The sequence below is a fragment of the Aulonocara stuartgranti genome (assembly GCF_965226115.1).
Source record: "Aulonocara stuartgranti genome assembly, chromosome: 14".
NCBI classification, from domain to species: domain Eukaryota; kingdom Metazoa; phylum Chordata; class Actinopteri; order Cichliformes; family Cichlidae; genus Aulonocara; species Aulonocara stuartgranti.
Genome location: NC_138950.1, coordinates 9,121,993 through 9,138,963, shown reverse-complemented (window position 1 = coordinate 9,138,963; position 16,971 = coordinate 9,121,993). Strand labels below are relative to the sequence as shown.

The window sequence follows — 16,971 nt, the reverse complement described above, 5'->3', positions numbered from 1 at the left end:
TCCCCTAGAGGCCTGTTCAATATTTCAAGAGTTCTCACAAGAGTAAACAGACAGTAAATAAAGACACTATCTCCTGGGCATTTGAAAGTTTAGGCTACACATTTGTATGCATCTGTCCCTTTGAAGGGAGATATTCTGACATAAAATATTGAACGCAGCAAGTGGAAACTTTGCAGTTTTTAGTGCTATAAGGAAGCTTGTCTAGCACCACGCTATCAAGATGGCAAGCAGACAGACTGCTGTGATGGCATCCCACGAGTCAAGCTGGTCTTAATGTCCGGCATCATTCAAGAGTCTTATTTGTTTACAGCCCTTTCAGGCAGTTCTTTTTGCTCGGATTCCCCTGGTGCTGTCAGCGTGCACATTTAGGCACACAGGCACAAAGACACTGACAAGTAGATAGGAACAAACTGAACATATTTTGTTAGTTGTTTTTGCCAAATAGCTGATGCAAAATTTTGTGAGCAGGATTTTTCTTGTACTTATGTAAATGTGCTCTTTTTCAGCTGAAATTGACGACATGAGCATATGCTATATTCTGAGGGATGGGGACAACGCGACAAACGACATCTTTCATTTCTCCATTGAGGACAGCGGTAAGTTCCTCAATTTAAACATCCACTCTTGGAGTTATATTGAGTGATAGCCGTTAAATTTGAAATGAGTCTGTGACACGCTCACTTTTGAGGATGTTACAGTGAATTTGTCACGCTGTTGCTGTTTAATAAATTCAGATTTCTCTAAGAAGGGTAAGGCTTGAATCCACTCAACAATGTGCCTAATTAGGCAGAATTACAAATCAAAAGGCATCTGCAAAGATTGCAGAGATTTCCATTATTTCAGCTTAAGTAAGTGAGATAACAGGCATGCAGTGAAATAGAAGGAAAGATGTACTGTTTCTGGGTAGCTTTTGTTTATGCTCTGGTGAATTTCATTCCACCAGCATTTCGGAGAAAAAAGGAATATTAGATCTTTTACGCCTATTAAAATTTTATTCAAATATTTATTAGTATATTCATTAGTTTGTCCTACTGCAAATGATGCCATAGGTAGGTCAGTCTTTTAGCACCTAATGTAGTCGCTCATTATTTTTTAGAAAGTAATGATTGATTTAGCCAGTTACTAATTAGTAGAGCTGTAGATATGTAATCAGACGCAGGCTCTGTGAATGGTTTGAGGCAATCATGCCGGTGTTGCCGATTAGCAGAAGCAGTGTGCCTGACAGTGTGTCCTTTCTGCTATCCTTCAGCTGTGATGAGTGAGCACAAAGGACGGCTCTAATAGGGGCCCTCTTTTCCCACAAGCACCTCGGCGAGCTCCCATTCTCATTTCTCATTTTCCGTGCCTTCGGTTTGATATTTGACAGGTTAAAATCAATCTCAACAGGTGGATGGGGTGCTAATAAGAGATGACTCAAATGCAGGAGCTGGTACTGAATATCAGCAGTTGAGCCCATGCAGATTTTTTTGTTGCTGAGTGAGGGCTCAGTCCCTTATTATTGTCTCACTTGGGCTTTCTTTTTTTGTTTTGTTTTAATGGATCTCTGTGGGCCTCTCTTCCTCTTTGTCACTTTCTTTCTCTGTGTACCTTGCTTGATGCTTGATGACACACATATCCCCACACTGGTAGTTTATCTTCCAGACTGGCAATTAGATTCACTCCTTTCAGCGCTCACTGCGAGACTTCAAAACAGCTTTTGTCTTATTCCGTCCTCAATCATAGTTATGTCCTCAAACAAAACAAAGCATAAAATGGCAACTATCAGATACAGTGCACCTCTCTAAAATGTCATTCTTTGATATGAAAATTGTACTTTATAGTGGCACCTAAAGAGCTTAACAAATTGATGAATGATCTCATTGGATGGCTGATCCATAAGGACTCACCACGTACTGCAGTGCAGTTTTTGAGGCAATCAGTGAAGATTTTTTTTTTTAATAAGATTTAAGCTGGGCTGGTGGCTGCCCTAAATCCCTAGACAGAGCCTGCAGCTCTTTGAACAGCCGTGTTGTGGAGGAGCTGAATGCCGTACACTGGCACACAGCTGCACTATGTCATGTTCAGCAGTGGAAAACATTCTCTTTCTCGCTTCAAGTTCATTGGGAAATTTACCAAATGCACTTGGCAATGCTATGAGTGTGAAAAGTTGCTTTTCATGTTGCAGCTGTTCAGTGAGATTCCACGGGTTTATGCCAATAGTTGTGACGAACTGTGAATGTAGTCACATTTTCGAGTATGCGCCTGCTGCTGACTTCTGATTACCATAATTTGTGTGCTTAAGCGTGCTGGTCATTGTTTAAACAGCACATGTGCAAAGCTATTGGATTTATTTATTTACTGTTTTTCCCTCTTCCAGGTGAGGTCATGTATTGGGTTTTAGTACACCACACAAAGGCCTATAGGATTTCTTCTGGTTCCATTGTCAGTCCAAACATAAAGTGACTGTCTGCACTTATTACAGGGCAGTACGCTAATTTACTCCCGGCATGTATTCTCACAAAGGAGGATGAATGGAAAGTGCAAAGCCATTCATTGTGCTCCATCTAAATACTTATGGCAGTCTCACTTCTAACCACAAGCTTGCTTTAATTGTAGAAGCTGACATCATAGTTTTCCTAATAGATGGGTTGTCTTGTTAACCAGGGTACAGTGTTGGATTTTAATCTGAGCTGCCAGAGCGTCAGTTCCTCTTTGCAACAATGTATTTTCTGACTTCTACATGTTTCTAATTGTAAATGGTGAGTTCAGAGCCCAAATGTGAAACTGTGCTAGACCTGACTCGCTCTCATCCATTGTGTAGCACAGTTGTATTAGAGTATCGACTAAAGTAATGACCTGTGCTTTAAGCAGGCAGATATTTTGTTTACCTTGATTAATTATGTTTGTGCAATTTAGGCGGTTTCACTTGATTAACTCGGCCACATAAAGAGAGGAGATGGGCTTTTTACTACAAGTAAAAACAACTGGGCCACATCCCAAAGTGCTTAGCATTTTTAATTAGTGAATAGAGTTTCTTACAAATTACAACTTTTAATCCTGTTAGTGTATAAAAAACAGAATAATATTGAATTTACTTCCAAATTATGCTGCATTTTATGTGCAGTGGTCTACAAATGATTTGTGCATTTTTTTTTAATCTGATTTATTTTCCTCTTGAATTTCTTTAGCATCTTAAAGTTGATACTGCTGGCTTTTAAAGCTGCATTTAAGGTGTTTTTGCCAAAAAGGAGACCACAGGATGAATGTTACCAGTGATGCTTGTGTATAATTTTTTGTCATCCTTGTCAGAGCTTTAAATTAATCATTCCAAATGACTAAATTCACACATTTTAACTTGTAGAGATGTCTGCTGTTTTGAAGAAACTGTTGCCCAAATGGAATGTCGATTTTTTTCGGAGGGGGGGTTGTATCTGTGTGCCTGTATGTGTGCTGCCCTTGTTATTCTAACTCAGTTAATTGTTGTGTTTTGATGGACTCCAGCTCTCCCCTTGTCTCCTAGGGATTCAGTTGCATTCAGGTGAGCTTACCTGAGCACACACGAGCCCTCGCATTCCCAGGCAGTTGTTTATGGAGCTGATTCCCTGTCTGCTTCCAGCCAGTCAGTCAACCTCACAAATGTTCTTAATGACAGACACAATGTAGTACTCTTTGTTTTTTATTCCAGGCGCTCAGTGCATTTTTATTTTTTATTTTTATTTAAGTGAGCTACAAAAAGGCAGCAAAAGATCATTAATAGTTTGGGAAAAGAAACATATTTTTAAGGTCAAACTCTGCAGGCATGCACAAAATGTCCATGTTTTCCTCATTTGACTAATGAGACTCGTTCGCTGTAAGAAGCATAGAGTATGTAAGTCAATAATTTCTAGTGAAATGGGTCAGCAGTGAAAAGAAAAATAGAATCACTTTCTGTCTGGAACACATTTTCTCACATGGAAAGAGACAATAGGGTGCATGTCTGCAGAGCCCACCTCTACAAGCGTGTTTTGTTTGTTATTTCTTCTTCGTGTAACAAGATAAGTTCAGGTCACCGTGCATACCTCGACCTAATAAATCCTCCAAACCATTTTTCACCTGCAGTAACATCTGATATGTATGTTGTCAACATAACTTCCATGTTATCGGTGTGTAATCTCTTGTGACAATGGGTGCATACTCCATCTTCTTTGTCTCCCCTCCTAATTCCAGGCTTGGGGGGGGGGGATTATCTTACTCCCCATTGCGTGCTAGAGTACAACAAAAGTAAGTGTAGAACATGCACTCACATGCAGTTGTGAGGTTAGTATAGCTATATGCTATAATATCCCCATCACCGCACAGGAGATGACTCTGCAGTTTTGCAGCGTTTCTAGCCTGCTATTAATGAAACTGTCTCTTCTATACTTTCTTGTGGGGTATAACATTCCTCTGTCCTTGGGACCACTGGTATGAATCATATTCATAAAGTATGCTTTAAGCTTCAGCAAATTACATAGCTGGTCTCGTTGTAGTGATAGTTTAAAGGGGTTTCAGGGTGTTCGGTTTTCTTCACAGTCCAGCTGTGCTGCAGACAATAAAATAGGTGAAGTCATTTTATTGTTATGGAAAAAGCATTTACTGATAAAACATCTGGGCTTTGATTACAGAGCTGTTCCTGAGGCACAGCTGCTGCACTTTGGGGCTGAAAAACTGAATTACAGAATGGATTTAGACTAATCATTTTAGTTGGAGAGTGATTTGCGTCCCTTATGTCGTCAGCAGCTAACTTTGTGTTATAATTTTCTCACTAGTCTGCATTGCAGTTATATTTGCAATGTTTACCACCCAGCAGCAGCCTTCTCTATTCAGCACAGCATAACGAGGTGTATGTGCAAGTTTGCTTTCCTTTAATGTGTGTATGAAGCATAGAGACGACTTAAATGAAAGCATATCCGCAAAGAGCTGCTGCGACTAACCAAACAGATGAAAAACCTGTGCTCATCTGTGAGGGGATCAAACATTCGCTGTTATCTAGCAGTCTTGAGCCAGCGAAATACTTTTTAAAAAAAAGATTAAAATGCTTTTATTGATGATGAAAAGATGATAGTAGAATTCTCCGAGGCAGGAACGCCTAAATATGTTTCAAGAGGTTTCATTGTTCTGAAATGATTTAGGCACTGAATAAGCCAATGAATTCTCTTTTTTTTTTTTGTTCAGATTTCTTTGCCCAAGTCTGTTGGATCACTTTCAGGCCGTCTGTTAGTGCTGTGCCTCCTTTTTTTTATTGCTGTTCATTTTGCTCCTGAGTGCAGATTACAGCTCCGTATTTACAATCTATATTTAGTCCAAAAGGCATATTCTGCTGCCTCAAATGCATCAGAAAAAGAGAACACCAAATCCATTAATGATAGATAATGATTTGGAGCAGCCATGACAATGTCACATTTATTTTTCATTGTGGTGTTTGTGCTGATTACAGCAAAGAATGTGGGTGATTTGTTGCTTAAACATCTAGGGAACTTACTGATTTATTCTGATCTGCTTTAATTTTCCCATTAGAAAACAGAAGGGAAACCCTGTTTGATGATTTTGCTCTCTCTGTCTTTATGTGCTGCCAAAGTGTATGTTGCCAAGGTTAACAAAGCAAAGGCAAATTCCCAAAAGTATAGAAACCTCAGGCCCAGGCTTGTTCTCCGAATGATGATGTGTGTCGTCATTGCTGCCTTAGGTTATCAGTCTAGCAGAACTGAGATTCCTCTGGTGAAAATCCCCATTATGTGGAAAAAAAGGGTTAAAGTTTGTGTCATCGGGTTTTAGGACGGCCCCAGACAAATTGAGTCATACTTAAAATAAATATAACAGGGGCAGAACAAAAAGGAAATAAACTTTAGGTCAAATTAAACTATTCAGGAATTTATTTTGCGTTATTATGTCACAATATAAAATATCACTTTCTTTTCATGCTCTGCGATGTGTCCTGTGTGATTTTTGGCCTCATGAAATCGCCCGATGGGACTGTTTTGACAAACAGCAGGGAATCTGAGTGTTTGTGATGCTACAGTTGCTGCTGTAACAACTCTCTTTTCACAGGAGTAGAGCTTTTGTTCACTTTTGAAAAATCACTCTGGATAATGTGTTTCTGGCCCCTGAATCCCAGCAGTGGACCAGAGCTGCTCCTCTCCGCCCTGCCGCATGATAAACCACTGACAGCTGGGCCGAGGCTGTAGTGTGTCACAACTCTCTCCAGCTATACTTGGGTTTCATGATTGGAGCCCTTTGCACGCTGCACCTCCTTTGTACACATTTTTCATGCACGTTCACATTCGCGTACACAAAGCATTGACCGTCTTTCCATCACTGGGCCAGCTGTCTGATTTCATAATCAGAGATGAGGCTGGCGCTGCTAAAATGTTTCATCAAGATGCTTGGCATCAGCTACAGTTTAATTGATAACGGCTTTGTCTTTGATTTCAAGCTGTTGTCTCTTTTGATTAGAGTGCTGTGATGTAGAGCAGAAACAACACCAGCTTCTTTCATTGTGATATCATCAGCATATTATTGAGAAGGGACAGAGGGGTTCAAGTTAGGGGTGCGAATACATCACGGATCGGTTGCACTGGTGATAGACAGATTAATAGATGAAGTCAGGCAGGAGTCTCTTTGGACTATATTGTTTGCAGATGAGATTGTAATTTGTAGCGAGAGTAGTGGCACGGTGGAACTGAGCCTGCAGAGGTGGAGGTATGTTCTGGAGAGAAGAGGAATGAAAAGTAGTACATGCAAGACAGAATACATATGTGTGAATGAGAGAGAGAGAGACGGATGTAACAGTGACCCTACAAGGAGTAGAAATAATAAAAGTGGATGAGTTTAAATAGGTGAGGTCAGCTATCCAAATCAGACCATGTACACGGGAGGTGAAGAAGAGCGTATTGACATGGTGGAGTGACTGGAGATGAGTGTCAGCTGTGATTTGTGATGGATAGAAGCAACAGTGAAAAGGATGGTCTGATGGTAGATGTTTGGTTTAGAGACAGTGGCACTAATGAAAAGACAGGAGGCCAAGCTTTGGAAATGAGTGCATCAGAGGGACAGCTCAGGTCGAGTGGTTTGAAAACAAAGTTAGAGAGGCAAGGCTGAGATAGTTTGCACAGGTGCAAGGGAGTGATAGTGGATATATTGGACACAATATGTTGAATATGGAACCACCAGGCAGGAGGCAAAGTGGAAGACCACAGAGAAGATTCAAGGATGTAGTAGAAGGAGGACGTGCAGAGCGTTGGTGTGACAGAAGAGGATATTAGGGACAGGGTGAGGAGGAGGCAGATCACCCGAAAGAAGAAGAATAAGAATAAGTTTAGTATATAAATATGCAAGGGAAATATATACAGTAGAGAGGAACTGAAGATGATACGCATTTAGACACAGATTCACTTGAGAAGGTTTTTATTTTCGCACATGGTAGGAGTGTGTCTCTGGGCTCTCGTCTCATGAAAGGTGCTGATGAAACCCTTTGGGAATTCTGATCAAGCTCCCACTCACCATCAACTCCTTTCTATAAGTGTAGCCTGATACTCAGGATATGAGGAGTCATCGTGTGGAGAAATGGATTGGGAGGTGGGGGGGTAGTCATAGGAGATGAAAGATTGAAGTGCTTTGTTGGTCCCTGTATTGGTGAGGGCAAGGCGTCAAGCTGCTTCCTGTCGCCTGTAGCGACGGCATGAATGTGCTGATGTGCACTTCACTCTCTAAACACTGCCTGTGTTGACAAGGTGTGAGAGCGCAAATGTAGTAGGTAAACTCTGCATGAATTCAGCTGGATCTACATATGAATATAAATGATTTAGAGTTTGCTATAGATTTGATTAGCCGTGAAGAAATGTTATGTAGTCAGTAAGTATCAAGCTTCTCTCCATTTCAAGGAATGTATGACAGCCTCAAACTATGGTTATTTAATTCAGACAACATTCCCGTCGCTCACTTCATCTATTCTCTTATATTTTTTTACAGAGCTGAAGGCAGTGCATATCAGTATTTTTCCACTACTGGTCAAGTAATATGTCCCACCAAAAGTTGCATTTGATATGTGAATCAATTCTTAGTTATTTGTCTTACATTGCATTTTCTAAAATTTGTTTTGGCTTATATCAGTTTGAGAAGCACAAAAATAATTCAAAGACAGCCGTGGAAATGTCCAGCACTCAGATGAACCCTTCCCCCCATTAAGAAAACTCAGGAATGTCTTGCTGCCAGAAATTAACTAGACCATGCATGGGCTTATCTTGGTTTTCCAGCACATGAGCTTGGAGTGAAGTGAAGAGTTACATATTAGCAAGAAAATGGGACAAGAGACAGAAATAAAGGCCAAAGGAAGCAAGTTGAGACAACTGAGCAGTCTGGTAAAGAGGTTGCATTTTACTGCTTATTTTTTCAGGCGACTGGCTAAAGCCACTATCCTCGCCACCAAACATTACTTCAAACGTGATCAGTGGTTAATAAGTCATATGTATGAGCAGAAAATATGGTGCGATTAAAGCTTCGAAACATCAGGTGCAGATTTCATTTCAACTTTAAAAAGAGGTGATAATGTTTTAAAGAATATTCAGTGTGAAATTTAACAAAGCAATCTGAAGGTAAGAATGACATTTCTGCTCTCTTGTAACTCCAACATTCATCTCTTGTCCTTCATGTCTAATAGTTTTCAGTCTGAGAAATATTCAGATTCATTACATCGCATTACTTTATTCCATTCCACGGGATGCCAGGTAATTGTGCTCCCTACAACACTGTGTGCTTTTATGTGGTAGCACACAACACAGTGGTCTCAGAAGAGAATAAATTTAAATGATAGTATTATGCAATGTGGTATACTCCGAATAGAGGTCTTGCAGCACAGAACTCATCCATGCAACGACAAGAGTGTATCTGACTTTGTACCAGAAGTCGGTTTTCATATCATAAGGTTCACTTTCGCCAACAAAGACTTCCAGAAGCTATTTTGACAATGATTCAAAGGCCAGAAAAAAAAAGAAAAATCCATTTGATTGCCTATATTAAATGTTGCAGGCATCCTTAGAAGTACTCTTCTTTTAACATGCCAGCAAATATTTTTTAACCCAGGGCTTGTTCTGCTGCACAGACTAATCTTCAGTCCAATATTAAAAGGAGAAGACAATAACAACACTAAGTCCTTAGACATTTTCTTCGCTCTTTTCATGAATGCAGAACAGCATGCTTATCTTTAAAATGCAGGTTTGCACAGTTCTACTCAATGGCTTCTTTTCATCCATCATAAACAAAGGGCCAACAGTTATTTAACACTTCTTTAGGAATTACCATTTCAGCTTTTTAGGGAGCATTTCGCTCCAAGGCAAACGCTTTACTACATGTGAGGATTTGCAAGTAACAACTGTGAAATGCAGCTGAAACATGTTGTTATAGCCGAAGCCAATGGAGGCCGGACCAACAGACTCGAGAAATGCCCGGCTTTATTAGTATGGAGCGCATGAGTCTGGGGGACTGGGATGGGGTTTTTTATTCTGTGGTCTCACACTGCTGCTTTCAGCAAACAGTCCACCATTATTCGGTCTGACAAGAGAGCAAACACTGAGCATTCAAGGGTCAAGAAAAAGCACGCCCCCCCTCTCTTTGTCAACTCCTGTCTTCCTGCATCCTTATGTTTCTTTGTTTTCCCTCCCATATTCGCACTTAGCCTTGTACCTCCTTGTTATTTTGCTACCTTTGTTCTTCTGTTCAGTCGCCAGCAGTATTTGAGAGTTGGGATACATTTTGCATATGCACCTGTAACAATGTAAGCTCAGGCAGACACATTTTCTTCTGCCTGAGGTTGAGGCTAAGATAAGCTCAAAAGGCATGTTATTCTTGTATTCTTTACAGCATGCTATTTGGAAAGGTGTTTTTTTTAAAAAAAATAACTCCATGTAAACGGAACTCAAAGGCTTGCTAAAACAATTTTTGGCACCAGCTTCACTTCACGCAGCTTTTTCAGCAGGTCACAGAAGATTTGCACATCTACCTCAGCAGCTTATGCGCCACGGTGTTCATACTGTACATAATTGACTGGTAATGAGCAAAGAACTCCTGATTTGAAATCCACTGTGACCTTTACTTGTGAATGTTGAAAAAAAGCCCTGTAGTTGCTAATTCAGCCTTTTGTTGTAACTTCCCTTGCTATTGAGAGTTCAGGCTTATGCTCCGTAAACCGTGTGGCTGACTGTTAATTAAGACACTCGAGGCCACGTCCTCTTCGACAGGCTGGAATGCTATTCAAGGGCAATCAATGAATACTTTGTCTGAGCTCACCTATACAATCAAAATATACAAAGCCCTCAGAAGAGGCTTTGATACCTCTTTTGGAAAGAGATATCCTTCAGAAATGTGATGCACTTTAAATTCCCTGTGTATTAACTTTCATGGTTAAATTTCTAAACATTTGTTAAATCTTTATATATTGAAATTTATAACTTGAAATCTATGTCGATCGTGATTTTGTTACGCACTGTATTTTCATCAAATATAAGAAAAATGTAGAAAGTATTAGCCGTAAAGCCATGATAGAGGTCCTGGGCACTGGTATAGCTCACCCATATGCTGAAAGACTACTGCAGCGGCCTGGGTGTCCTCACTTTCCTGTCTGTTTTACTATCCTGTCAACATGCCTAAACACAAAAAGTACCTCTAAAACTATAGAAATAAGTCCTCACCTTGAGTGCTTGGCACAGTGCCCCATGTTGTAAAATCACAAAGTGCAGACATGCACTGCAGAGTTGGCTTCATGCTGCTTCTTAAGATTTCTGGAAATATTCTAATTGAACTAATATTTCCTCCCAAGGCTAATAGGATTGATATAAAAAGCCTGAATGTTTTCATTTGCAGTATGAGATGTCAGTGGTTTGTAAATTTTAGAAATGGTACATTTGTCTATTGTCAGGATAACTGGAAATTGGAGCTGCCCATGCAAGTCTATACTCTGAACTTGATAACTCTTTAAATGTTTTCATAAATAATTTATGAACTTACATATTTGAGAATAATAAACCTTTAAATGATGGCAATAATTTGCTAACATTTAATTTGTAAGATGGATGTTAGATTTTAATTAATTGTCAACATAACTGCCAACATATAAATGTATAAATGATCTGAATTTATACAGGCAGATTTGTGACTTTGAAACTGGAAATACAGTAGACGTTTTACGACGGATGTTTTTATTCCAAAAATGTATTCTTACCAGTTATTCTCATGTGTCTTTGTGATATCTGCACCCACAAATGACATCATTTGTGGCAGTGTGTGAAGACACTGGAGTGTGAAGAAGATTCCCAGAGATTCCCTACAGTCACATTGAACTGTACTTCCTCTGCCACATTTCTTTCCTGGGGATGAATAAAGGAGCCTCGTCTGAAATAGGAGCTCTGGGAATTGCTCATTGCCTTTTTACACATGCGAGTGGCTCACTGTGCAGTTTCCACAACAACCTGGTGCTGCAATTAGGAATCAAAAAGTGTAAACAGGATGACTGCTTAAAAGGATCCTTAGTGTCAAGAACAGGGTAGAAGAGAGTATTGAAATCATGATGTTAAGTGTTTTGAATTTCATTCTGCAGATGCTGGGTAGAATTTTTTTTTAATTTTCTGATTCTTGTGAGGAGCTGATAATTTGATTCTGTTTAGATTTTGTAAAATGTTTTATGAAACTAAAAAAAATGCCTTTAAGTGTAATCCAATCATGGCCAACATAGTTATAGTTGTCACCCCATAAAGTCTCAGAGCAGAGATGTAATGCAATAAGGAGACATTAACCTTCTAAACAGCTTTAAAAAAAATCAGGATTTAGTCACTAAGGACAGGTAATTCTAACTGCTACACTTCAAATTTGGAAAGAGCTCTGAGAATTTAATCACCTTTGGGTTCAGATGTTAATCTCGAAGAACTTTCCCTACTGAGAGCAAAGCATTGCTTGCTTTAAGCCTTGCATGGCTCTCTGACCTGGCACCTTTGTACAAAAGCACCTCTCGCCTTTCTTTCAGCATTCACAAATCTTGCCCCAGAGTGACCACAGTGTGTTGGAGTGGACACAGAGGCAACAGCAGCCAGAAGGGACGCTGCTGGAGTGGCCAGATTTATGGCAGACCAGTTCCCTGAAAGTCTGTGCTTATAGAAAAGGGTTTAGGACCTGTGAAATCATAACCATTCTAAATCTTTCAAGCCATGGCCAGCTCTCCACTCGTTACTGTGCATACAAGGCTTAGGGAGATTAGACCATATCGCTCTCTCTCTCTTTCTCTACTCTGCCATGTGCTTTTTTTCTTTCAACAGGATTATTAAATCCCTTTTCCCTTAATTGGAGAGGTGAAAAGTATGCTGGTATAGTCTCACACACCATGGACCTAAAAGCAAAGGTCATTTTATAGGAGATGATTATATAACATGTTTGCTTTCCATCACAGAAATTAACCATTGAAAGAAAATTAGGTATTGATTTGTCTCTTGACTTATATGTTCTCAAAGGCGACATTGCCTCCATTATGCAAATTAATTAAAGACGATTATACTAAAATCGCTAAAACCCTGGTTTCATAAAATCGATTACACACTAGAGATAAAATAAATAGCATGATTACATCTTTGAGGACACATTGGATTCTGATGAAATTTTAACCTAGCTGTAAGATTGAGAAAGCAACCCAAATTATTCAAAGCAATTTTCAGTGTGACCATAAATATTCACCAAATGTAGCCAATTACCTCAAAGCTTGATGGCAGCCTGATCATTAGATGAGGTGTCTTGCTAATGATCCACATGTTGAATAGACAAACTGATTTACACTTACCGACATTTTTTGATGCTAATTAAAAGATGGCACGAACAGTAGTTGGGGTTTTTTTTGTTATTGTTTTTTTCTTTCTTTTTTTTGCTGCTGGTGATTTAAGAAAAATAGGACTGCATGATAATGTTTTAGAGGCACTGATTAATAGTATGAATGAATTTGGTTTAGCAAATTGCTTCAGGAGACTTTATGCCTCGCACTGCAGGTGTGGAAACATCATTTTGTTATCCACACCAGCGCAAACAAATGAAGTGTAGAAAACCATTATCTGTGCAACACTGAAGCAGAGTTTGTAGTTGGAAACATCTGCATATGAAATACATTTGAACTCATTCCTTAAATATTTATTTCTTGGCTTTTCTCCAACATATAAATGCATAAAAGTCAAATAAAATGTTATTCTGCACTTAAACATGCTCTGCCTTCAGTCTCTGATAGCTGTACAGAGCTGTGAAGTTATACTTTACAAGTTATTTCATGCATTTATTAATAAATTAAAAATAAATAAATACATTGAAAAGCTCTTGTGGCTTTTTCTTGTAGTGGGGTCTAATTGCACTCGGAAGCTTTGAAACACAACTAACCAAAACACTTAAATTACTTTGCAGGTTTGGTGCACAATTAGTTATCGAGCTATATTTTTATTAACATTGCAGTGCTGATATGTGCAGAATGAAAGAGAAGGAGGATTGATTAGCACAGACTGTCTGTGTTGACGTTTCATGTTCCTCATGTCCCTTTTGGAGTTCCCTCAGGTCCTTTGGCTTCTGCTTCCAAAGTCTGCATCTTAGATTATAAATTAGCCATGTGCATGTAAGATAGACACAGCTAGTGCTTAAATACACAGAATAAAATGCGTTATGAATATGAGTGAAAAGGTGAATGTGGCTTATAGTGTAAATTGCTCAGCAACACCTCAAAAGCACTGTATAAATGCCAGTCTATTCCATTACATGACAGTGAATTTAGAGTACATTTATTTTTAGATACATTTTGTCTTTTGAGTCTAAAAGGATTCATCAGTTAGTCCCAGTTTATCCTTCATAATCAGCGCAGTGCAACTCTGTGGGCAAAGAGCCGCCTATCTGTCTGCCTGGCTGAATCCATGGGGCACTCTGGCCTGCAATGCTTGACGGCGACCAAATAAGGGCTGACTGCAACATGTATGCAGGGAGGAGACCATTTTGTAAGTTGGCACAGTGCAGCCTTTCACATTCTTTGGCCCCACTCAAAAGGCTTCTGTCCTTCATCACGCATCCACTATGTGAACGGACAGCAGCTACATGAACTGTACAAGAGGGTTTCTCAGATGGTTCATGTATGAGGTTGGCTGTAGTTAAGTGCTTGTTTGCAGAGTCTGACAGTTATCTCTAATATTTAGAGTGACATCCACTGCCAGCGCTTAAAGGCATACTGTGAAACTAACAAAGACAGAACAAAGGCAGTTTGTCAATCTGGTGAATTCATTAAGATTATCCAGGAAAAATAAGGATAATGTGGAAATATGGTCTAATATTAAATCTAAGACTAGCGCTGCAGAGCAGACCCAAACATAAGTGATACAGATATTCACTAAATTCTGTCTCACTACTGTGAGACCTAGTTAAAGATTAACTTGGATGTTTTCCTTTGGGCCTCTTTGAAGTGGAATTAGTCCAACCCCTGCTTATCTTAATTAGAAAGAAATCTAGGGGAGTGAAGTGGTCTTCTGGAAATGAGCACCTCCACTCCCTGAAGCCCATACTAAAGCTTAACAAGACCTTGAGGAACGCTAAACTTAACGTTTTCTAATGTCATTCTGGGACTCTACCTATAATATACTCTGGTATAAACTGTGAACATAAATATTTTTCTTCTGATGTTTGAAAGTGCGGGTCAGTGCTGTGTCGTCCTCGGTCTCTTATGGATAGGGAAAGTGAATAATTAATAGAGCTTGTTCAAGTTTGTGAATAACGCTGAAGGTGAACAGGTGTTTAATGTGAGTGATCCTGAAAAAGAAGGGAAGAAAATCCTCCTTGAGGCTCGGTTTGTTGCATAGGCACTTTTTTGAGTGTCATGTGAATACTTATGCAAAACAGAACATGAATTGGTGTGCATCTGACTATATTCTGTTCCACTCTCTAGCTGAATATTTTAGTGTGCAAATAATATGTTACCTTCATTTTCTATACCTACATAGACTCTATCTAATGTAAGGTTCAGATAAACAAATGGTGGCAGAAGACTAGCCAAAACCTCTGCTTCCATTGCTTCCGTGGAGAACAGGCGCCACAGCTCAGAGATCACACACACAGTGTTTATTGGTGGCATGAGTGACATGCTGCTGGCTTTAATCCAAATAGTGTAGGGAGGCCCTGTCATACATAGGTCACCTGTCTCCAGAAGAATAATGCGGAACACACAGGAAGCAGAAAGCCTACACTGTGGTAGACCTCAAGAATGTGTGTCAGGTTCCCATAGGATGTTGTACTGTCACTTAATAAAAGTTACGTGTTACATATGTAATATTTGATGTATTTTGCCAGCAATAGTTTTCTTTAAAAGCATGTTTTCTCTGCACACAGAATTTTATATTTTAAATGATGTTGTTTTTTGTACTGCTAGTGTACTGAGAAGCATAACAGAGCTGAACAGCTTGATTTTATTAGTTCAAATTTAATGCCACATTGACTTCCCAAACAGCTTTTCACTCAGGAATTGCCATTTGTGTCCTGAGATCAGTGATGGAAATTTTGTCATAATGTGGTGCAAATGTTTTGCACTTACCTTGTGAGCTACTTGATCTCATCATCAGCACCGGTGGCTTTGCCTACTAAAACAGAAAAGCGAGGTGTTCCACAGTGACATAGTGCCTGAGCAGACAAACAAGTGAATGCTAGCATTACAAAATGATTAAATGTTATTACACTGCCAGATAGACCTTTTGATCAATATTAGATAGCTACAATTTTCATATTTAAGTATAATTTAAACACAGAGGGAAATCCACAGTATTTGAACTTTCAAAACGCGATTCTGAATCAGAATGAGGTGAGAAACAGCCGTGCTTTGAAGTTGTGTGTCAACTAAAGGCCATTTTTTGTGTGTCAACTAGATATGCCTGTTGTCAAACAGAGAAATAAATACTCAGAGAAAATCTGCTTTCTACTCAAGGTTCACAGTTCAGTCCTTTCCATCTGGATCTGTAATTTTAAGGAACCTCAGCATCTGTCTTGATTTGTCTTCTGTCTTCTTTCGGAATTTACTGCATTCTTTATCTTCTTAACTTTAAACACCCTGTCTGGTTGAAAACATCAAAGTAAATCAGTGTGTTCATTATATTTTAATGACATAAATAATACAACGAGTTTTCTATGAGATGAGGGAAAAATAAATATTTTTTGCTACTTGTCCTCATGCATCACACTGACTTTTTATACTTTCAAGCAGTTAATGCCGCATATTGTCAAATGGGTATTTAACACATGGGTATTAAAGGCCTGGTGTTGCTCAGTGCGAGAAAACATGTACAATAACATCCAAAGTAACAGGTGCAGAGAATATTTAATATGTGCGCGCACCCACTCAAGCATGCACAGAGTCACTGAACCTCATAATGCATGCACCCTCACACATAATAAAACACCCAGGGTGAATGTATATAGGTTTTACCCTTCACAGTTAGGAAGGAAATGGACACAGCAGAGTGGTCTGCTGGACGTGACAGATTTACTGGCTGTACCGACAAGAATAGGGAGGAGTTGAGACTCTCAGTTGTGCCTAACATCTGCAAAGGCAGCACTTTAAAATCTCTGAACAATGTCCCTCCTGACAATTTCACTTTTATATCACTACTTTCTGAACTGCCAAATGTTCTGTGGCTCATGCATCTCCATCTCACCATCCTCAACCATTACAGCACCAGCCAGACAATTTAACTGTGCAGTCTGGTGGATGCATTTGGATTTTTTTATTAACCTGTGTTTCATTATTTAGACTCCCAGCCATCGCACTGGAAATGACCATATTAAAATGCGTTCCTGTATGAGTCCGTGCGTGCATGTGTGCCCATTTTGGTCTGCCGGAGTTTGTGTATCTGCGTTTGATGCCTGTCTATGTGGTTCTGCTTTGAGTCTTTACGGTCAAATAGTTGCAGACATGCCCTCCAGGACTATAACGTCGCC

The 16,971-nt window shown here is 39.5% G+C and overlaps 1 protein-coding gene across 2 annotated transcripts in view; it reads left to right on the top strand.

Moving 5' to 3' along the window:
* Positions 1–16,971, top strand: part of frem2b (FRAS1 related extracellular matrix 2b) — a 48,726-nt gene that overhangs the window by 5,865 nt on the left and 25,890 nt on the right. For both annotated transcript variants that reach the window (XM_082503119.1, XM_082503120.1), the window contains exon 2: positions 507–596. In XM_082503119.1, the coding sequence (XP_082359245.1) occupies positions 507–596 (90 nt within the window). The remainder of the gene's footprint in view (positions 1–506; positions 597–16,971) is intronic.